Source organism: Cotesia typhae, unplaced genomic scaffold (assembly GCF_013202065.1).
Source record: "Cotesia typhae breed Kobodo isofemale line unplaced genomic scaffold, CoteBio_Ctyphae scaffold_152, whole genome shotgun sequence".
NCBI classification, from domain to species: domain Eukaryota; kingdom Metazoa; phylum Arthropoda; class Insecta; order Hymenoptera; family Braconidae; genus Cotesia; species Cotesia typhae.
Window position 1 is genome coordinate 10,443,313 of NW_027423776.1, and position 24,585 is coordinate 10,467,897.

At 30.3% G+C, this 24,585-nt stretch overlaps 1 protein-coding gene across 14 annotated transcripts in view; it reads right to left on the reverse strand.

Moving 5' to 3' along the window:
• LOC141536125 (uncharacterized) overlaps positions 1 to 24,585 on the reverse strand; it is a 79,870-nt gene that overhangs the window by 19,244 nt on the left and 36,041 nt on the right. Inside the window, exon 7 of one of the 14 annotated variants that reach the window (XM_074256398.1) lies at positions 504 to 1,310. The exons of 8 other annotated variants lie outside the window; for them this stretch is intronic. In XM_074256398.1, coding sequence (XP_074112499.1) covers positions 622 to 1,310 — 689 coding nt within the window. In that variant the 3' untranslated portion in view covers positions 504 to 621. Of the gene's footprint in view, positions 1 to 503; positions 1,311 to 1,673; positions 2,352 to 3,056; positions 3,784 to 5,047; positions 5,675 to 9,126; positions 9,712 to 12,907; positions 13,471 to 24,585 lie in introns of those variants that run through there. 5 more of the 14 variants (XM_074256406.1, XM_074256400.1, XM_074256403.1 and 2 more) reach the window with 5 other exon arrangements.

Here is a 24,585-nt window from a genome sequence, read left to right on the forward strand (position 1 = left end):
TTTCGTCGGACAAAAGTAACTCCGTGATTTATTATTCGGATTGTAAAGCTCAATAACTTTGACCTCCATTTCCTTGTGCTTGGAAAGCGAGTGACACTTAATGTGCTGGCTGGCGTACGATTTGTAGTCGCAGTAGTTGCACTTGTACCTCGGCGGTTTGTTGCAGTAGTTCTTCAAGTGACGATTGCACTCTACCTCTGTTTTGAAGGTGCTCTTGCAGTTTGAATTTGGACAAGCGTACCTTTGTTCTTTTGGGCACAGCATTCCCGAATCTGAATTTCTTTTTCTAGATTCCACGAAAATTAACCGAGGAAGTAATCCTGAAAAAGAAAAATGTCCTTTTGGTTAATTTTTGAATTTTTTGGATCAATTTGTTTAGGATTTTTGGGTTAGTGTGCATTATTTAGATCCAAGATTTTTTTGAGAAATTTATTATCATAAAGCGATCTACACTTTAAATGCTTTTTCCAAAAAAACAATTAATTAATACTGAGAAGAAAGCATGAAATTTCCAAAAATGATTTGCAATACTTCAAATTAAATTTTTGTTTTATTTATTTACTAAATTAAATTTTTCTTCTTTGAAAAAATCAAAAATCAAAATATTGTCTTCTTCAAAAATTAAACTTGATTGACTGCAACGATGCAGTACTCTAAGTGGGGGTGTTCCTCCAACCAATGGTTCTTCAGAACCCTCTCCGCGGAACTCTGGAACTCGCAGTACTCGCACTTGAACCTCCCGTTCTTCCCGCAGTCATACTTCAAGTGCAAGTTCAAATAATAAGAATTTTTGAATTTCTCTTTGCAATTAGCATTGGTGCACGACAAAAGCCGTTTTCGGGCCAAAATATTCGGCAAGGGCCTCTTGTCCGGGATCTTCTGTTTCCTGTGGGTCCGACGGGTGTGTAGTTTAATTTCCGAGGGGAACCGCGCTTTGAATTCGCATTGAGTGCACTTGAAACGCTTCGGAAGGTTGCAGTAGTGCCTCAAGTGGTAATCCAGACTTTTTTCTTCAGTGAACCAGCACTGACAATTTTTGTTTGGGCAGACAATTTTTCTTCGTGGTAAATTTTGTTTCATTTTTACTTGGAGCATTTCTTCTTCATCTTTATCTTCTTCTGTTACTATAAGAAACTCTTCGAGTTGGATTTCTTCTTCAGGTACTTTTTGGACTTCTTTTTCAGAGAAAATTGGGACCGGAAATTTTATATGTCCTTCAGATAACTCTTGATTCTTTTTTACCATTTTTAGTTGCTCTTTCTTCAATGTAAATTCTTTGAGAATTCGCGGCTTGGAACGGTGGAATATTTCTGCAACAAAAATTAAAAAAATAATCAGATAAAGTACCAAATTTTTTGTGTTTTAATTTAATTAACACCTTCACAAAACACAAATTATATTTACAGTTCAAAAAATCAAATTTTAATTTTATTCTGAAAAAAAAAAAAAAAAAAAAAAAAAAAAAAAAAAATTTACAAATAATTACAAAAAATTTCTTTATTTGTAAAAAACAGAAGACAATATAAATTTTTTACATTGTATTTTTGAGATTCAAATTCTTACAAACAATTTTTTTTATGAAATTGTAAATTAAAATTAAATGTAACTTTTTTTGGGATTATAATTGTCATGGTTTAAAAATTTACATTTCTTCAATCTAAAAAACTCAAAATAAAAAAATAAAACCTTTGATTCAAAAGAATAAATACATTAAAAATTGTTTCCTTTAAATTAAAAATTTTCAAAAATTTACAATTCTTCAGCTTGATTATTAGGCAACTGTTAAATGTCATGAATACTAAGCAAATCAATAATCTTCGGCTCAAACTCCTTATGCTTAGCTTCAGAATGTTTTTTCACGTCTTTCCGATAACGAGACCTGTACATGCAGTAGGAACACTTGAACCTAGGAGGCTTGTTGCAGTAAAGTTTGAAGTGTCTGTTGCAGATCTTCTCGCTGTTGAAGACCTTGGTGCAGTGTAAGTTCGGGCAAGGAAACTGTCTGACCTTTTTGCGCTTTTTTTGGCTCAAACTTTGCTGGAAATTTACTTTATACAGCTCGATGATGACTTCTTCCAAATTTTGGTGTTGCCTCATACAATGTCTCTTTACGTCTTTAGTCCAATGTGATTTGAAATTGCAATGCCCGCACTTGTACCTCTCGGGCTTGTTACAAATGTATTGCGCGTGATAGTTGCAGGCGTAGTAATTTTTGAATTCTTTTCCGCACGAGTTTGGGCAGATGAATTTTTCTTCGGCTATCGTCAGAAGGCTTTCTTCAGCGGGTTTTGCGTTTTGTACAGGGCCATTGTTTAGTCGCGTTAGTATTACGCGAGGGTTGAATAATCCACCTGAAAAAAAAAAAAAGAATTTATTTGTTAGAAAAATTATTATTTAAATTAGAATTATTCATTATTTTATCAATTTTTGGAAATTAAACAATTTTGATCAAAAATTTCAATTTTTATAAAACATTCTTTGAAATTTATATAAAATATTTTTTTATAACTTTTTTTGAACTTTTAATTAAAATTATTCAATCTTTACCAATTTTTTTGGCCCATACCAAAAAAAAAATTAGAAATTTATATTTCTTTTTTTTTTAAATGAATATACCTTCATAAAAATTCATAAAAAAAAAACCATTTAAATTTTTGTAACAAAATATGAATTATTTTTGCAAGTAAAATTGAACTTTTAACAAAAAAAAAAAAAAAAAAAAAAATTAAATTTTACTTGTCAAATAAATATTTAATATCGTTATGATTAATTTATATGCTTCAAAAATATAAATTCATAAAATTTTTTACACAAAGAAGAAATAAATTATTTTTAAAAAAATATTGTTTCCAAATATTATTCATAAAAATTTTTCGACCCGCATGATGATTTTCCGTAGTCAAAATCTGTAAAATATAAATCCATTATTTATCACTGAAACATAATTATCTTAATTAATAAAATAAAAATAAATTTTCACTCTCAGGAAAGAAGAAAAAAACAAATTTAGATCAAATATTTTCCATTAATATCTATTTCAAGGCAAACATACAAAAATTACAATTTCAAATGAAAAAAGAATTTTCAACAACAAAAAAAAAATTTGTTGGTTTATTGTCTCAATATAATGACAATAAAAAAAAAAGATAAATTAAATATCCAAAGTTTCAAAACGGAAAACTTCGTGAAAGTGTTTTCTCTCAGAATGTTTCTTGATGATATGCTTGTAGCTGTTCTTGAAGTCGCAGTAGAAGCACTTGAACCTCGGAGGTTTTCCGCACTCATTTTTAAGATGTGTAGTCAAATTGCAGCGGTACTTGTATTTTTTGGGGCACCCAGGAGTGGTGCAAACATGAACCCTTGCATCTGCCCTTGGATTGTACAGCTCAATCACTCCGACTTCTTTTCCCTTGTGGGACTGACTGATGTGTCGCTTCACATTCGAAGAATGGAAGGTTTTGTACTGGCAGTAGACGCACTTGTACCTGGGCGGCTTGTTGCACCGATTTTTAATGTGGAAATTGCAGTCTGACTGGTTTTTAAAAGTCTTTCCGCATCCAGGATTGGTGCAAGGAAATCGGTCGTCTCTGACTGTCAAAACTTGCTTTCTTCTGTTGCTGCCTTCTCGCTGTTCCTGCGACTTCTTCTTTGTCGCTTCGATGATTTTTTCTTTAGCCAGTTCTAAATTCTCGATTACTTTTGTTGAAGGAACTCGCCTTCGCACCGGGAGTCTCGGGACTAGGACTTTGTTGGCAAGGACTCGCAGTTTTCGCTGTTTGGGCGCTGAAATAAAAAAAAAAAGGAAATTTGTTTGTTAGATTGGTGCTTTTTGGAAATTATTTGGGGTGTTAGTTATTTTCAAGGTAACATGCATTTTCAAGCACAAGAATTTTCACTTTAACCATTCGCGTTTTGTCAGAAATTGGTGAAAGTTTTGGAAAATTAAAATTTTTTTTTGAAGAAGATAAATGTAGATTTTTATTTTTGATAAAAATTGAAAATTAAATTCTAATTTTAATTTTTATAAAATTTGTGGGGATTTTTATTACTAAATTTTGAATCGGTGAAAGCGATTTATTTTTCTTTTGTTTAGAAGAAAAAAATTGATCCGTTAAATCTGAAAAAAAAAAAAAAAAAAAAAAAAATTAATTGTTTGATTGATTTTTTATAAAATTACCAATAATACAATTCCTATAAAAAATTTAAATTTTGAAAAAAAAATAAAATAATTAATAACTAGCAACCTTACAGACTGCCGTGTACTAACTTGTGAAATATAAATAAAAAAAAATTTAGCTTTATTAAATAAGAAATTTTATTAAATTGCACTGCACTTTCTTAACTATTGACGTTTTTAAAAATATAAGCTCATTCCGATGTTACACTTATCAAGAGCTTTCATTTGAGTACCCACATGCATTTTCATATATTTTTCATATATTCATATATATAATATATATATAAATATATGAAAAATTGATGTGGGTATTCAAATGAAAGGTCTAGATGAGTGTAACATCGGGATGAGCTTAGATCTTTAAAAATGTCAATAGTTCACAAGATACAAGGTCTTTTCTTAATTGTGTTCAAAAAAAAAATACAAATTATAAATATGTAAAATTTAAGATAAATAATCTAATTTTCAAATACTAAAATATGGTTTCTAAAAAATTCAAATTCTTCCAACTCAAATTTTCAAATTTATTAACAATAGGTTCAAAAACTCGCCATCATCTCAAGTCCCACTCCAAAAACCTAATTCCTCACTCTATCCTTGGTAACACAAAAGAACTGGACATGATTATTCCTGCTCCTTTCAGTCTTGAAAGTCCCCGAACACCTTGGATTTGAGCACGCAAATCTAACGTTCTTAATAGCAAAATCCTTCTTCATAAGTTCGCTTTTCTTCTTCAGAGCAATTTTAGGTATATCTGCAAAAGAAATGACAATCAGTATCTATCCTCTAAAATCAAAACTCTAAAACTATCCAAGCATCTTAAAATTACCCCCTAATTACATCAGATCTCCCCGAGAAATAAAACCAAAATTACGGATCAAAATTTTATTGTCAAATAAATTTACACAGTTTGAGAATTAACAGATTGCGCTTCAACAGAAGGTTCAACAGAAGCTTCAACAGGAGCTTGAACAGTATTTTGAACAACATTTTGAATTTCAACAGCCGCGCTTTTAAATTCCAAATTCTTGTGAATCCTTCTACAATGTTCATTGACTCTCTTCTTCAAGCAATGCTTATAATTACAGTACGCGCATTTAAAACTGGGTGGTTTTCCGCATTCGTATTTGATATGTTCCCTCAAGTTCCTCAGATAGTCATAGCTCTTCATGCAATTGGAACAAGGGAACGGTTTGATCCTCGGCTTGGTTTCAAACAGAACAATCATCCTTCCTTTGGGGTCCTTGTGAACTCTAAGCACGTGTGATCTCATATCAGAAGCCCTGATGGACTTGTAGCTGCAGTAGGCACACTGGTACTTCGGAGGTTTGTTGCAGACATTTGTCACGTGGAAGTTCCTGGAACGCAAGTGCTTGAAAGTGCGCCCGCAGGCCGGATTCGGGCAGAGATACTTCTTTGATTTCACAAATGTGTGTTTCTTCGCCGGAAGTCTGCTCTCGGAGATTCTCGTAAGGACTACCAGGGGGATCCTCATATCTGAAACGAAAACTCGGAGATTAGGAAAATTTTCTTTTAATTATTTTTACATTTTTAATTCAACTAATTTAAATAATTTTATAAAATTACAAGACCCGTCACCGACAAGACACAAGCAAAAGATTAAATTTTAATAATCAGGCATTTAATTATTTAATTTATTTATTAAATTTTATTAATTAAAGTACATCTAAAGAGATCGGGTCAAAAATGACTTCTTCCTCGCGATGCTTCCTCTTGAAGTGTTCCGTGACTCTCTTCTTTACGAAGAACTGAAGCCCGCAGAATCTGCACTGGTAACTCGGCTTCTTCCCGCATTCTTTCTTCAGGTGCTCCTTTAAATAAACTTCGCGCTTGTAGATCTTGCTGCAGCCCTTGTTTGGGCAAATGAAGAAATCCTCCTTCTCGCATTCTTCAACTAAGTCTATGATCTTGGTTCTTTTTTTTGAGTGCTCCTGGGCAAGGTGTTGCAGGATTTTAGATTTTGTGTAGAATGTAGCCTCGCAGTATCCGCATTTGAAGCGCTTTGGGTTCCAGGCTAGAGGGTCTTCCGGTTCCTGGTACGGTTCCGGAGAATTTGAGAGAGAGTCGAAGTCTGAAAATTTGAGAATTGGTTAAATTGGTTAAAAAAAATTTTGGAAAAAGGGGTTTAAATTAATAAACGGGTTTTTTTTTTTTATAAAAACAAAATTTATTTATTACACAAAAATTTTTTGGAATGTATTTTTAATACATAAGGTCGGAATTAAAATTATAAATAGAATTTTTTAGAGTTTTAAATATTAATTAAGTCTCTGAAGGAAGAGACTGTAAAAATTCGATTATTTTGAAGAAATAAAATTATTAAAAAATTTAAACAAATTAATTTCTCGTCAAAATAGTGCTCATTTTTTTTTTTTAAATAAATTTTTTATCGGTGTAAACTTTCAATTAATACAGTTTCAATTTTTTTTTACTCAAAAAACTAATTTTTTCACTTTTTTTCTTTCTTAATTTTTTAAATAAAAAATTAAAATGATCAATTGTAAGGATCTTCTTCATCAGGATGCTTAATCTTGAAATGCGTCTTAATACTCTGCGTGTACATGGTCTTGTAATCACAGTAGCAACACTTGAACCTGGCAGGACGTCCGCACTCGAATTTCATGTGATTGCTCAAACTTTTAGCATACTTGTATTTCTTCCCGCAATTGTGAGCAGGACAAACATAACGCCGGCTGTCAATCTTGGGGTACAATTCTATGACATTGATCGCTTGTTCCTTGTGCCTGTTGCTGCAGTGGTTTCTAATGTCCTTCGGAAAGTGGGACCTGTAATTGCAGTACCCACACTCAAACCTTCTCGGTTTGTCACAGTGATAGCGACTGTGCTTGTTGCGGTCTGCCTTTCTCTTAAAAGTCTTGTCGCACTTTGGATTTGTACATGCCCATCTTTGGTCCCGTACCCTTATCAGCGATTTTTTATTTTGTCCCGTAAGAATTGTTGAGGAAGTTATCCGGGGACTCTTTCTTCGGCTGGTCACTGAAAATAATAATTAATTTTCAATTTATTTCAAGTCAAAAAAATCAAAATTTTGATGCTACAGTACAACACAACTAAAAACAATCTTTCAATTTTTTTGTTTGCTATTAAAATCTTAAAAATAATTTCTTCAGTTATAATTTCAATAAATTTCATTATTATTAATATATTTTATACATTCAACTTGATTTAACAATTACATATATGGTGTTGTATATGGTTCGTACAACTATACATAATGATATGTACTTTGCAGGAATATATAAATTATATATTTGTCATATTTTGCTCTAACAGGAGTTCACTAACTTTAGAACATTAATAACAAAGTTTTATTTCTAAAAATAATGTAATTTTAAAGTTTATATGTGACCATTAAAGCTTTAAAAAGTCACATTGATCCATATGTGACTATATCTGGTCCCAAGTGTCATATACGGTTCATATGTGATTTATAGATTTTTTTTTATACAGTCATATATAATTCATATATGACAATATATAACTTACAGAATCATATAAATGCATATATGATCATATATGCTTCAAATCGTCATATATGTTAATTTTGAGACCATAGATGTTTCACAAAATCTTATATGATTCATATAAGTTTCATATGTGATCATATGTGTCTATTTAAAACCACATATAAACATATGTTTTACAGGATTATATTATATATTATTATTTTATTATATTATTACATATAAGATCACATATTGTTCAGAAAGTTATATAAGATCCATTATATGTAACCGTATCTGACCATATACGTGTTACAGGGTTATATATGATTCACATATGCTTATAAAAAATTATACATAATTTCTCTACTTAATTAAATACTATACACAGAAAAAAAAAATTTTTTACATAAAGTAAATTTTAAAGAAGATAAAAGTTATTTTGGAGCAAGAAGAAATTTTTTTGGCTCAAGAAACTTTGACTTTATTCGGGAAATTTTCTTTCTATTTTTTTGAGCCAAGAAAATTTACCCTCCAATTAAGACTTTTTTTTTTAGAGTTGAATTGCCATAAATCCTAATTTCAAAAATTAAAACATAATTAATTATTCCATGATAAAATTTCACTAAAATATTTTCTAACTCATATCATCTAACTCAACAAAATGAAACTCTAGATCAGGATGTTTGCTCAAACAATGTATCTTGACTCGATCCTTAAAATACCCTTTATGATCGCAGTAAAAGCACTTGAACCTCGGTAGCTTTCCGCAGACATGTTTCATATGAGCAGCCAGCTTTGGCTTGGTTTTGTATCTCGCGGGACAACCAATCGTAGGACACTTATAAATCCTCGTTTCCGTGTGTGGGTCCCATAATTGTACAATCTTAATTTCACTATCCTTATGCACGCCGAGGATGTGCTTCTTTATGTCCCCAGAAAGGTTCGATCTGTAGTCGCAGCCTCCACACTTGTACCTCGGCTGATTGGTACAGCGATGCATTATATGGAAATTGCACTCTCCTTTGTTCTTGAATGTCTTCTTGCAGTTTGGATTTGTGCATTGGAATATTTGCGCTTTCGGCCGAATAAATTTTGAACGCGAAGCTGATTTTGAACTCGCCAAAATTAATGGTGGACCTGTAAAAAATCCAAACTTTGGTTATTAGAAGGAACATTTTTATCATTTCAATTCAAAATTATATTACTATTTACAGATGAAAAAAATTTTATAAAAATATCTTCCAAAAATATCAAACCTGTAATTTACTGAAAAAAATCCCATGTTAAAATTCCGTATTAAAATCCCATATTAAAATAGAGATGAAATGAATATGAAACCAATTTATTCGTGATCTAATTGGTCGAATATATCATAACTATGAAAATACATGCAAATTTTATATTTAAGTGCGCACAAATTGAATTCTAGTCATAGTTTTAATAAAATTTACAAAGAAGAAATTTAAAAATATTTTTCTTTATTAATAAATTACTACAAATAATTTTAATTTGAAAGATTTTCAATTCCATCTATCGCAACAACTTTGTCCCGATGTTTGGCCAAGTAGTGTTTCTTCAACTTAAACCTGTAAAAATTCGCGAAATCGCAGTAACGACACTGATACCGATTTTCGGCACCACACTCGTAGTTAACATGTTTATTCAGTGCCGTAATATTCTGGAACTTTTTGTCGTAATTAATATTCGAGCATGCGTACTTCCTAATTTCCGCTTGACTACTTTTGCTTGACACTAACAGCTTGACTACTTTTGGCTCGTCGGTCAGGTGCTTCAATTTTGAATGCGTTCTCACATTTTGCGAGTAATTGGTTTTGAAGTCGCAATAGAAACAACCGTATTTTAGGATTTTGTTGCATACAAATTTTCTGTGATGATTAAATGCCTTTTTTGTATCAAAAGATTTCCTACAATTTTCCTTAGGACATTTAAATCGCTTTTCTTTGTCAGATAGAATTTGATTCACGTCTTGAGACAGTAAGCTGGAGATTTTGGCGAGGAATATTCGCGGTTTTTTAGAGCCTGGTTCTGGAACAAAAATTAAATATATTACATTAGTTTATTTTTTTTTTTTTTTTTTTTTTTTTTTTTTTTTTTAGTGAAGATTTTGAAGAAGAAAGTTTTTTCTAACAAAATTTGGTTTTAAATATTTTTTATTCCATTCTATGGTTAAAATATTAATTTTTTTTTTTTATCGTCAAAATTACATTAAAATTTATAAAATAAATAACGTCTAAAATATTTATTGTTATTATTATTATTATTATTATTATTATTATTTGTAAAGATCTAAAATAAAAAGAACCATGTCTTTGTGTTTAACTAAACAATGTTTTTTGACCGTATGTTTAAAATGTGACCGATACGAGCAATAACCGCATTGATATCGTTCAGGTCGGGTACACATAGTCTTCATGTGCCTCAAGCAAGTTTGTTTGCTTGAAAAAACTCGGTAGCAGTTGTCGTTCGGGCACTGGAACGCATTTGCGTTCATCTCCAGGAGTTCCAATTTAACGGGGAACAGCTTTGAGGTTGGAACCAGCCACACTTAACAAACAAGAAAATTTTTTAATTTCTGCCTAAGATTTTTTGCTCAAAGATTAGTTAGTTAAGTCGGTGTTAAGTCACTTAAGCAAACGCAACTTGGGAATAATTTTGGTTGGAATTTAAAATACAAAATTGTTGCAGGTGTTTGTGGTTCCAAATTTAAATTTTGATTATTTCTTCTTTGGGATTTAATGATCTGAAAATATTTAAAAAATGTTAAGGATTATTGGGCCCATAACCTGTTGGAATTTTTCTATGACCGCAAATTGTCTGAAAAAGAAGAAAAACTAAATTGTTAATGAAAATTCTTTTTTAATTAAATTTATTTTTTTGTTAAAATTCAAATTTTATTGATAAAAATTTTAAACTTTTGGTATAAATCATTTCTTAAAATACAGAAAATATATATCGTAATTTTGATCAACAAAAATGTAAAAAATAGAAAAAAAAATTTATAACATTAAAAACAAACTTAAAAATTACTTCTTCAATTAATCATTAATAATATAATTTTAAAAATGCACAATGAATGCATTAAAATGTTAAAAAAAACTATCGCGTTTTCGTAGGAATAAAAACCTTGTGAATAGCTCTCATGTGTGACTTAACATTAGCAGTGAGATGTGCCTTAAAATCACAGAAGTCGCACTTGTGTCTAGGTGGCTTATTGCAGAAGTTCTTCATGTGATAATTGCGACTGTACTCGTGTTTAAAGGTCCTGTCGCAGTTAGGAGTCGCACATGCGAACCTTACTTCCGCAATTTTGCAAAAATTCCCAGTTTTCTTTTTCGGCGCTCGCTTTTTCACCCGAATGATCTTCATTCCTGAAAGAAGAAAAAAATGCTCATTTTTATTAGTATAACTAATAATAATAAAAATTTTTTATATTACTAATAAATTATTACTTATTACAAAAAAATTGCAAAATTTTCGAGTATGTGCTCACTCGCCATGCATTTTTAAAATTATAAAAAAATTTTAATTTTAATAAATTATTTACTATTGTAGATTCAGAAAATTTCTTCTTAGTACTTTTCAATTAGATCCAATTTTTTTGTATCCTAAAAAAAAAAAAAAAAACAAAATTTATTATTTTAGTACAAAATACATTATTAATATTATTATTATTTATTTTTTAGATGAAAATTTAACCTGTAAACACAAAAAAGAGCTTGAAAAAAATTTTCCGACAAAATGGCCGCTCATAATTCATCAATGGCAGTAATAAAGGTATTTATAAAGAATTTAGTATATTAATAAATATGGTTTTATTAAAAAATAATAAATTAAATATTTTTAAATAAATAAAATTAAAAGAAGAAATATAAAACTGAAAAAAAAAAATTAAATTCATAAAATCACAAGAAGAAATATAAAAAATTAAATTTCCTAAATTGAATCCAAATTATCAGCACAAAATTCAAATTCAGGATGTTTCTTCATCCAGTGTTCCTTAATCCTTTTTAAATAACAGTTTTTAAAATCACAGTACGAACACTTGAACCTTGGAGGTTTATTACACTCAAACTTCAAATGTGAAGCCAACCCGCGCTCATGTTTGTACCTCTTGTAACAATTCTTAGTCGGACAAGAATAAATCCTAGTTTCAGTATGAGGATCATACAACTGCACAATCTGAATCTTCAGACTCTTGTGCTTTCTTCCCAGATGTCTCTTTATATCCGCGGACTGGTGAGCCGTCTGCGGACAGTACCCGCACTTGTACCGCGGCGGCTGGTTGCAGAAGTACTTCATGTGTTTGTTACAGTCGTGCTTGGTGTTGAAACTCTTGTCGCAGTTTGGATTCGTGCACAGAAAAGGCTTGAGTTCCATGCTTTTCTTCTTTGCTCTGCTTGCGCGCTTTGGCTTTCCTGAAAACAGCAGTTTTTGTCAATTAATTTTATAAAGTGAGTCTTGATTTTCTAAATTTCTATCATGCCAGACAAATTACTTCACTAATTACTACAGTCACAAATTTTCATCAGTTGATTAAAATTTTTTAATATTTACAAAAATTCTCAGTACAATATTGCTTATACAGTTCAGTACATTTATTTTCAAACATTACAATCTTTTTAATATTAATAGAATTTTAATTTATTAATTTTTTTAAGTAGTGGACAATTTTTATTACAATTATAAATTAAATCTTTTGTGCAAGCTTTTTTTTTTTTAAATCTTTTGTGAAAAGAATATATAATATATTTTATAAAATATTACATGGTAAGAAGAAAAGTGGAAAAATTAAATTTATTAGAGTTTTAAATATTAGTTAAGTCCCTCGAGGAAGAAACTGTAATTTTTTTATCAAAAAAAAATTATCTAAATTTTTTTATATCAAATTTAAAACAATTTTTTAAGAAAGTAACTTTGAGGAAAATTTTTATTTCTTCTTTTAAGAAATAAAATTATTAAAAATTTTTAACAAATTAATTTCTTGTCAAAAAAATGCCCAAATTATTTCAAAAAAAATTTTTTATCCGTGCAAACTTGCAATTATTACAGTTTCAAGAGTAATACTTGCAGTTTTTTCTACGAGGGAATTATTTTTGCTAAAAAAATTAATTTTTCCACTTTTCTAAATTTTTTTAAATAAATATTTAAATCAATTGCAAGGATTTTCTTTATCAGGACGCTTGATCTTAGTTAAAAAATTTGCTAAATTAAATTATTATAAAAAAAAATCCTCAGTCTACTCCGTAATAGTCACAAAACTAAATTCCAAACCAGGATGTTGTCTGCTCCAGTGTTTCTTCACCAAATGTTTATAATTATTTTTAAAATCACAGTAGGAGCACTTGAGCCCGGGTTTCCCGCACTCGTACATCAAATGAGCCCTCAGGCCCTTTCTGTACTTGTACCTCTTGTCGCAATTAGGCTGGGGGCACTTGTGACTGCGATCGTCTTTCAATTCGTACAACTCAATTGCCCGCGGTTCCAGATCCGGATGTTTGGCCCTAGAGTGTCTCCTAACGTGCCCCGCAAAGAAGGATTTGTAGTCGCAGTAGCCGCAGGTGAACCTCGGCGGCTGGTTGCAGACATTTTTGGTGTGATAATTCCGCTCGGATTTGTTCTTAAAAGTAGTCGGGCAGTTCGGGGTCAGACACTTGTACCTGGAACTTTGTCTTCTTGTGACTGGAACCAGAGGGTCTTCTTCTATTTCCTGAGGTTCCTGAGGCTCCTGAGCCTCTTCTTGGCTGTAATCTTCTCCTTTGACCCACGCTTGCCATTGGAAAAAATCTGAAACAATTTTTTATTTGTTAGAACACTTCAAAATAATTTTTTACTTCTATTTTACTTTAATCTATTTGATTAATTTTTTTTTACTTAATTTTTTAACCTCCATAGATTTATTGTTCCGATAAATTACAAATACATTATATATTTTTTTTATAATTAGTTATTATAATTAAAATTATAACAAAAATTCATTAGATTAAAATTACGAATATTGCGGAAATTATTATTAACAATTAAACTTTTAAATTATAACCTTTAAAAATTTTACTGCGGCTTTCGTTGCTGTTGCGCGCGCATAGTCTTAAAAATCTGTTAGAGTTACAATAAAAATTAACAATTACAACTATACATTTTTTGTTTTACAATTATAATAATAAATAATAAAAGTGTGGAAATTTTTTGAAACTATATTATTAATTTTTTTCTAATAATTACACTTAGAAAAAATAAAGATTGTTTTCCACTTTTTTAAAGATTATTTTTTGCGCACGCGCGAAAATTGTTCCTAAATTTTTAGCGCGAAATTTAAAAAGATTTGTCTAAAATCAGTTCTCACAAGAAGAAATATTTTATAATTTAATTCTGAATATTTTATTTAAAATTTTTCAACTTTCACGTTAAATAATTACGCGCATGCGCTAAAATTGTTTTTTCCTAAAAAAGAGTCAATAATTCAAATATTGCTTAAATAATTTGATAAATTTTTTTTTAATAATTAAAATCAGAATAAAAAATAAAACTTTAGTCTAGAGATAAAAAAAAATTCGCGAAGTTCCTCTAAGAATTTTCCTACGCTGGTCCAGGAACCAAAACAGTCAAACTCACAAGCCTAACTCTATTTCATCATAGTAACACTCCTCGGAACTTGAAGCGAGTGTTTATCCCTGCAGTGTTTCATAATCCTCGGCTCAAAAGCGTTCTTGAAATCGCAATAGAAGCACTTGAATCTCGGTTCCTTATCACACTCATGATTAATATGGTTGACCAAATTAGCCCTCTGTTTGTACTTCTTGTCGCAATTCGGGTTCGGACACCTATACTTGCGCGTTTCAAGATGCGGATTGTAGAGCTCAATAGGCTGAGGTTCGAGGTTCTTGTGCTTGGAACGGGAATGTCTGCGAATATGACCTGCGCAGAAGGACCTGTAGTCGCAGTGTCCGCACTTCCACCTGAGCGGCTTGTTGCAGATGTTCTTAGAATGGAAGTTCCGTTCCGTTTTGTTCTTAAAAGTCCGCGTGCAGTTCGGATGGGTGCATTTGAACCTGGTGGTAGTTCTCGACATGTGAAGTTCCGCTTTTACATTGCAGTAATGATAGTCTGCAAAAAAAAAATAAAATTTAGGTTAGAACTTGTTCCATACAAACTTTTAACCCTAAAAATAAATTTTTTAACTACAAACTGCGACTGGTAATTACTTCCTAATGATTTCTTCCCTAAAAACTAACGGAACATATTCTAACCTCAATATATATTTATTTTTCTCAGTAAAAATTACAATTGCACTAATAATTAATTCTTATATTAATGACAAGACATTTAAAAACTTTTTGTAAAATTTAGTATAAAAAAAAAAAAAATATCTATTTCCACAAAGCCGATTATAACCTCCAAAAATTAGCTGATCAACGTAACGCATCTCGGTTCCTCAAGCGGATGCTTGTTCTTGCAGTGCGTTTTGATCCTAGGCTCGTAAGCGTTCCTAAAATCGCAGTAGAAGCACTTGAATCTCGGCGCTTTGTCGCACTCAAAATTAATATGGTTCCTCAAGTTCAATTTGCACTTGTACTTCTTGTCGCAATTGGGGTTAGGACACTGATGCTTTCGAGCTTCTAGGTGCGGGTTGTACAGCTCGACGATCTTCATCTCCATGTTCTTGTGCTTAGCCGCAAGGTGGCGCTTTATGTCCGCGGAGTGGTGGGACTTGCGCATGCAGTACGGGCACTTGTACCTAGAGGGCTTGTTGCACAAGTTCTTCATGTGGTCGTTCCGGTTCCGCTCGTTCTTGAAGGTCTTGCTGCAGTTCGCGTTCAGACACGCGTACCGCTGTTCCGTTAGTTGGATCGGGGTTCCTTCCGCGCTTAAGCCTTCGTATGTGTACAACAGCTCGCCGAGCTTTTTTTTTTTTTCTGCAAACAAACATTGACTTTGTTAGTGAGTTTTCCGGAATTTTTTCCCATTTGGGAAGAATATATTTGTTATTTCTTCACATTCTCGGTCATTAATCATTAATCATAAAAATAAATTATAAATTAATCATAGAAAAAATTTAGAAATTTATTAAATTAATTTTTACAAAAAAATAGATTTTTTTTCAGGGTTAGAATGAAGAATTATACTTTATAGCCCTTTCCTTGTCTCTTATCTCGGTTTGATAATACTCGTCAATTATTTTAGCCTCCAAATTTTTGTGGCGATTTTTTATGTGGACTCTTAGGTTAGCCAGCTTGTAAGACTTTTGAAAACAATGTCCGCATTTGTATCTCAGCGGCTTATTGCACTTATATCTGATGTGATGGTTGAAATGATACCTGTGCTTAAAAGTTTTCTCGCACATCGGATTCGTACATCGTATCCGCTCTTTTCGATTCTTTTCTGCCGTCCTTCTCAAAATTTTTTCTCTGCAATCCTGGAAAATTAACCACAGCTGTTAGATTATTTCTTCACTAAATTTTACAAAAGAAGAAATAAATAAATTTAGCGACAGATTAAAATTAATGAATTTTATTTATAATTTAATTAATAATGTATGTATAATTTAAATTATAAGTAATGTTTGTTATTTTATAAATCAACAATGAAAACTGGCATCTCCTTGTGCCGTCGGAAGCTGTGGCTCTGAATGCTCTTCTTGAATTGGGAGAGGTAGTGGCAGTAGCCGCACTTGTACCTTGGAGGCTTGTTGCAGATGTCGCTCATGTGCTTACGGCGGGACTCTTTGTTCTTGAAGGTCTTGTTGCAGTTTGAGTTCAAGCAAACAAAGCGCCCGGTTGTTACGAAGCACAGTTCTTCGTTTGTTTGGAAGTTTCTGAAGATTCCGGGGTAATTTAGCGCTGGAAAATTAAAAGTTTGTTTTTTCTTAGTTAATTTTGAAGAAATTTTTTTTTTAAATTTCACATACTATATTACAACACAAATATTTGCAAGGTTTTCATTATTGCTCATACATTTTTATTAGTTATTGCTGGTACAATTTGTTATTGGAATTTTTTTTTTTGGTAAAAATGCAAAATTTTATAAATTTTAAGTTTTTATCTTGAATTTATGGCTAGTTACATTTTTTAAAAATGTTTTTATATTTCTTCTTTTTAATAAATTAAAAAATTTTTTATTTCTTCATTTTTTAATTTATCACCGAAGAAATAAGTAAAATAATGACTCGTTAAATTGCACTGTACTTTCTTAAATATTGACGTTTTTGAAGATATAAGCTCACCCCGACATTACACTCATCAAGAGCTTTCATTTGAGTACTCACATGCATTTTTCATATATTTTTCATATATACATATATAAATATATGAAAAATTGATGTGGGTACTCAAATGAAAGGTCTCAATGAGTGTAACATCAGGATGAGCTTAGATCTTTAAAAATGTCAATAGTTCACTAGATACAAGCTCATTTCTTAATTATGTATCTAATAAAAAAAAAAAAATATTAATCATCAAGTTCAACGGGAAAAACATTTTTATCAGGATGTTGCAACTTGTAATGCATCTTAGTCCTACTTTTGAAGCAACTTTTATAATCACAGTAAAAACAATTAAATTTCGGAGTTTTTCCGCACTCATATTCAACATGAATAGTCAAATCACGCTGATTCTTGTAGCGCTTCTTGCAGTTCGGATTAGGACAAGCGTAATTGCGCGTTTCTAAATGAGGATCATACAACTGGATAACTTGAACCTTCATGTTCTTGTGTTTTCTGAGCGTATGAGTCTTAATAACCGCAGAAAGATACGACTTTTGGCTGCAGTACGCGCACTTGTATCTCGGGGGCTTATTGCACACTTGAATCATGTGGACTTGTCTTGATTTCGCATTTTTGAATGTCTTGTTGCAATTAGCGTTCTCGCAAATGTACCGTTTTTCTTTTATCTTCAAGTGCTTGCTCTTTGACGAGTTTACTACTCGGCTGCGCGTGAACATTTCTTGGGGTCTCTGCTCTGCAATAGAAGAAATAGAGAGTATTTATTAGTTTAGTTCAATTATTTCTACTGGATTTTTTTTTCGGCACAAATTATTAATTAAGCGACATTTATATTAATTAAATTTTTAATTGTTTTTACAGTAACTTTATTTATAATCAATACACATAATAATTATTTCATAATTAAGCATCATATTTAGACATTTCATATGATAAATAATTTTTTTTATGCCCTGATTAATTTTTTAGACAAATTTAATTTGTTTAAAAAAAATTTTTTTTTGTTTTAAATTAAACCATGAATTTTTTTTTTAACATTTAAATTCAGGTATATTTTTTTTTAATGTTTTATTTTTATCTTCATTAATAAACACTTTTTTTTTTAATTGAATAATTTAAAAAAAAAATAAACAAAATTAATTTTAAAATAATTGAATAATTTTTTTTCACTAAAAAAAAATTTTGAACCAAGAAAATTATTATTAAACTCTAATTTAATTTTTTAATTAAAAAAATTTGTTTTTAACCGATCTAAAAAAAAAATTCCAAAATTTAAATCATATCAACTTTAAACTCTAGCTTCTCATGGTGCCTTTTACAATGTATCCTCATCCTGTACTTAAAACACCCAGTGTAATGGCAATAACTGCACTTAAACCTCGCAGGTTTTTTACACTCAAGATTAATATGAGTAACAAGATGTTTCTTGTACTTATAACTCTTGCCGCACTCTATATTAGGACACATATGAGGCCTAAACGGACCCACCGAAGGCAACAATTTGAGCGGTATGACCTCCGCATTCTTGTGCATTGCCGCTGAATGCCTCCTAACATGTCCGCTCTTGTCTGACTTGTAGGGACAATGACTACAGCAGTACCTAGCGAGCTTGCTACAAGCGTGGGAATCCTTCAGTTCTTTGCTCTCGAAAGTCTTGTCGCAGTTCAGGTTCACGCATGCGAACCTCACGTTTTCCAGGCAGGGAATCCCGAAAGGTTCTGTTTTGGGAATCACTTGGCTCCAATCTGAAAAAAAAAAAAATTTTTTTTTCGTTACTAGTTTTTTATTTCTTCTTTTGAAAAAAAAAAAAAAAAAAAAATTAATTATTTTTAAATTGTTTACACTCAAGGAATTTTTTTCAGGCAAATTTTATTAAAAGTTTTATTGTAAAAAAAAAAAAGATTTTTACATATTAAAAATTAATCTTAGCTTCAAAAAATCTTACAAAAAAAATTTACATTTCTTCAATTTGAAAAAAAAAATTTTTTAATTGTCTTCAACAAGCTCGCACTGAAACTCAACATCAGGATGCTTGTCGTCAATATGATCCCTGACCCTGGCTTCAATAGAGCTGATGTAGTCGCAGTAGAAGCACTTGAAATTGGGTTTCCCGCACTCATAAGTCAAGTGCGTCATCAAATGCGAATTGTACTTGTATCTCTTCTTGCACTTAGTATTAGGGCAGTTGTAGATCCTCGTCTCGAAGTTAGGGTTGTATAGTTCGATCACTCTGGGTTCCATGTCCTTGTGCTTGGCAATTATGTGCCTCTTAATCACTCCGGACATGTGAGAAGTTTGGCTGCAGTAGCTGCATTGATACCTCGGAGGTTTGTTGCAGAAATGCTTCATGTGGTAATTGCGCGTGCGTGTGTCCTTGAAAGTTGACCGGCAGTTCTCGTTCTCACACGCGTATCTTTTCTGTCCTGGAATGCGCATGCGTCGCTGTTGTACCGGTGCGCACGCATACGTCAGCTTGCTTTCGCTCCATTCTGCAAAATAAGAAGAAATTTTTTTGGTTAGATTTGTTGAAAATTTTTTAATTTGTTGAAGAAAACAACCGATTATTTTTTCTTTACAAAAACTGATTTTTATTTTTATTAAAATTGACTAAGTAACGTTTTAATTTTTAAATTATCAATTCTTCTTCATTTCTTCTTTTTCTTCTCACGCGTCAGACCTGAAAAATATCAGAGTTTGTTTGTTTGTTAAGAAGACATTTTTAATTATGTATTTCTTCTTTATAAAAAGTTGGTTTTTAAATTAAAAAATACTCTTCTTGTTACTTCACTTGGGAATAATTTAAAAGCCTGAAAATAGATGAAGAATATTTAATATCTTCAGTAAAATTTGGAAAAATTTAAATTATCAAAAGTTTATAGTAATTATAATAATTATTAAAATATCTGTAATTATAGAAAAATTTAACCATTTTAATGTGCAAGTAATATTAATACAAAATTTAACAATTATCAAGGTTATAATAGTGAAAATTAATTAGAAAATTTTATTTAAATACATTAAATAAGAAAAAAAAAATTAAACGTTGAAAATTGAAAACTAATCAAAATTTTATGAAAAAAAAAAAAAAAAAAAAAAAATTTTGAAACAAAATTTTTAAATTTACTTCAAACTCAAAATTTGAATAAAAAAAAAAATCAAAATTTAATGGGAAAAAAAAATTCTGTTCTTGATTTAACTTTCTTAAAAATATATAACTTGTTTATGTATCAAAATTTAATCTTTCATATTCATCAAATATATTTCTATTTGTCGGAAGTCAATTTTAGAAAAAATAAGGCACTTCTTATCACTAAAGTTCAAAATCCGCCATCAAATAGTTATAAACTTCATAACTTCATCAGGATGTTTTGACGCAGTGTGATTTTTAATTCTATACTTGCGATTATTTTTATAATCACAATAACAACACCTGAACCTCCTCTTATTCCCGCACTCAAAATTCATGTGCTTCATGAGATTCCTCTTACGAATATATTTCTTCCCGCATCCTTCGTTCGTGCACTCAAAGCAGTCCGCGTTCTTAATCTTCGCGGCGACTTTCTGAACTTTCTTCTTCAAATTTTTGTGGACTTTCTGCAAATGTGCGTTTACTTTCGAGCTGTACTTGGACTCAAATTCGCAGTAGCCGCACTTCAGCCTGGGAGATTGTTCACAGCAGCTGTACTTCATGTGGTAGTCTCTGTCGCACTCGTTTTTGAATATTTTGTCGCAGTTCTGGTGAGAACAGGGGTACAGTTTGCTCTTTACTTGCAGAAGTTTGTACATGGGCGCCTCGCACTTTATCAGCTCGATTTTCGGAATTGTTTCGTCTGAAAAATAACAAATTTTCTGGTTAGTTTTATTTTTTACGGATAATTTGTGTTAAATTTCAAACAAAAAAGATTGGTCTGAGAAGAAATGAACACAAAAAATCGTTGAAGAAATTTTTATTGAATTTGTTTTAATTACACAATTTATTTTTTTCTTAAAAAATGAATGAGCATTATGAGGCGTGCACTTTTGGATTTTTCAAACTTCTTTTAATTATTTCTGAGTAAAAAAAAACTATATAAAGTTTTATAAAATTATATATCATTTTATATAATAATATATAATTATCTTTGTAATTTTTATATAATTATATAGAATTATACATAACTCTATATAATTATCCCTAATTATATATATATTTTTTTTGTACACATTTTATTTTTTTGTTAAAAAATAAATGAGTGTACTTTTGGATTCTCCAAATTTTTTTAAACTTTTCCCGGGTAAAAAAAATCATATCTGATTATATAAAATTATATATTATTTATATATAATTATATAATTCGATATAATTTTTTATAATTATGTGATAAGTTTAAAAATTGTTACCCGGGCTCTCCAACAATTATATATAATTATACAGGGCAATTTTTCATATATAATTATATGTAATTTTTTTTTCCGGGTTGAAGAATTTTTTTTTTGTTAAAAATTCAACAAAAAAAAAAATTTATTAAATACTTAAAAAAAAAAAATTAAATAAATTTTTTAATAACATAAAATATTTTCCTGTGAAGAAATAAAAAAATTACAATAAAACAACAAACTGAAATTTTTCTTTAGGATGTTTCAAACTCGAATGTTTCTCTAGTCTGTCCTTAAAATTATTCTTAAAATCACAATAAAAGCATTTGTACCTAGGCGGCTTATTACACTCATACTGTAAATGCCTAGTCAAATTATACTGATGGTGATATCTTTTAACACAATTTTCATTAGGACAAGCGTAGATACCAGTTCCACGTCCTTGGTTCGTCCTAATAACATTAACAATCTCGCCCTTGTGTTTGGCTTGGATGTGTCGCTTAACATCAGTACAATAGTGAGAACTGTGCGCGCAATAATTGCACTTATAAGCCGGCGGCATGTTGCAGGAGTACTTGCTGTGTCTACTGCAGTCCGCTTTGTTTTTGAAGGTCTTGGTGCAGTTGGGGCTCGAACAGGCATACCTTTTCCCCAGCGGAAATTCTATAAAAAAAAAAATTTATTTGTTAGAAAAAAAAAAAAGTTTTATTTATTTATTTTTTTTTTTTTAATTAAATTTTTTTATTTTAATATTTATTTTTTTTTTTTTAATTTTCATTTAAAAAAAAAAAATTTTTATTTAAAAAAAAATAATTTTTATTAAAAAAAAAAAAAAATAATTTTTAAATTTTTGTTTTAAAGTTGCAAAAAAAATCAAAGTAATTTATTAAATTTATAAATTTTTATTCAATTCAAAAGTACAAAAAAAATTAAAAAATAAAAATCAAAATTTTTTTCTCAAGCGCTCTTTTTTCTTCGCAAAACTGCTCCGGAAATTGCAATAATAGCAAGCCAAGTTTCCGTTTTTAGTGCAATCGTTGGGACAAGTGTAATCAACGCTTAAAATTTTGTTCATATCAACGATCAAAATTTCCCGGTTCTTGTGTTTAGATCGCTCGTGCCTGCGAACATTGTGGGGGCGGTAAGATCGGTAGTCGCAGTACCCGCATTTGTATCTAGGAACGAGGTTGCAGGCATACTTGATGTGGGAATTGTAAGCGTTCTTGTTTTTGAAAAACTTTCCGCAGTTTGGGCGGGTACACTTGATCCTCTTTGTGCATTCCTTGGTTTTAAGGGAGGGTTTTTCTCGGAGAGTTAGGCCGGACGGCCGCTCAGGGGAGATGGACATCCTTTTACGGTACATCTCTTGGAGACTCAGCAGAGGCATGGCTGGAAATAGAGAATTTTTGAGTAAATTAAATTTTGCTGGCAAAATTTTAGGAAAAGCGAAAATCCTGGGCCTTAAAAATTTTTTAATGATGCGCGGATGAAAAAAAATAGTGGGAAAATTAATTTTTGGAGGAAAAAATTGCAAGAATTATAATTGAAAATTTATTTTGACTAAAATTTTTAATAATTTTATTTCTTAAAAGAAGAAATAAAAATTTTCCTCTCAGTAATTTTCTTAAAAAAGTTTTCTAAATAAATTTTCTAAGCTTAGAGATTGTTAGTAACATGTTGTCAGCAAAATATAAAAATTAAAAGCCGTCAAAAATGAGAGATTGATAAAATTCCGTAAGCACAAACCGGTACTTTTGATGAGCGTGTTTCATTAACCATGATGAAACACAATTCTTTGAAAGCGCACGTATCCCACACAGTCCTCGTCAGAGCAGGACACTTTTATCTCCCCGTATACGTTCGATTGCTTAGCGGGCTTTACTGGAGGCTAGTCGGAAAGTTGCATCTAATTTTGGAAAGTTGGGCGCATCAAAGGATTCATCTGTAATGAGTTAATTGAGAAGTGAATTAGATTTTGTAATTATTTAAGCAGAAATTTTACAATTTTTCTCACTAAAAAAAAATTTAAGAAATTAGTAAGAAGGATTTTTTAAAATTACAATTTTTTTTTTAATATTTTTTAAAGTTTGAGTTTAATTAATTATTTTTAAACGTCTGCATTTTCATCATTTTTAATTGTTATTAATTAATTAAATTTTTTAGCGGGAAATTAAATAAATTACATTTTTTTTTATTTCTTCTTTAAATTTTAAAGAATAATTTTTTTTAATTAAAAAATTTTTTCAACATTTTTTAACGTTGATTTAAAATTTTGTAAAATTGATATTTATTTAAATATTTACATTTTATAATATTAATTAATAATTATTTTTATATTAAGCGACCGCATTTTTTCCAAACGCAAAATTTTTTTCAAGTTTATTTTATTAAATTTTTACAGTCTTATTAAAAAAAAAAAAAAAAAAAAAAAAAAAAAATAGCAGTGACGAAATAAAATTCTTAATAAATAAAAATAATTGTTTAAAAATTAAAATTACCCATAAAAAAAAAAAAAAAAAAAAAAAATCACAACTAAAAAAAAAAATCAAAAAATTCCACTTTGATTCATCAAATCAACAAACATAAACTTTTTATTTTTGTGCCTGGCATTAGAGTGTCTCCTGATCTTAGACTTAGCAACCGAGCGATAGGTACAATAAAAGCACTTGTATCTTTTCAATTGGCTGCACTGAGTCCTAACATGAAAAACCAAATTTTTTTCCCAGGTGAATCTTTTCGCGCAATTTGGACACACATGCGTAGCTTTGTGACTCGTGATTTTTTTGAGCTTAGGTTCTTCTTGGTGCAGCATCACCATCCAATCTGAAAAATCAATTTCATTGAATTAGTATAACTTCAAATAAAATAATTAAATAGAAAAAAAAATTACCCGTGCAAGATTTTATAAAAAACTACAATTTTGATATTTTAGAAAAATATTTACAAAAATTAGAAGAAATAAAAACCCAAATTTACTGAAGATAATTTATTATAATTTTTTGTAATATCGCATGCGAATAAGGTCAACATTTTGATTAGCATGTTGACTTTTAGCGTGTCTCTTGACATCCGTGACTCTGACAGATCTATAACTACAAAATGGACACTTGAACTTCTTCGGCTGGCCGCAAAAATTCCTCAGATGGCCACTTAAGTACCTCTGGCTTTTAAAGACACTTTTGCAGTTCAGGTTTGGGCATGAGAACCTTTCCAAATTTCTTTGTGACATTTCTTCTTGGAGAAAATCTGAAAATTTTAAAAGAAGAAATATTAGTTAGAGTTTTAAAAAAAGATTATTATTTAAAAGTGGGGTCCATTATTTTAATTTT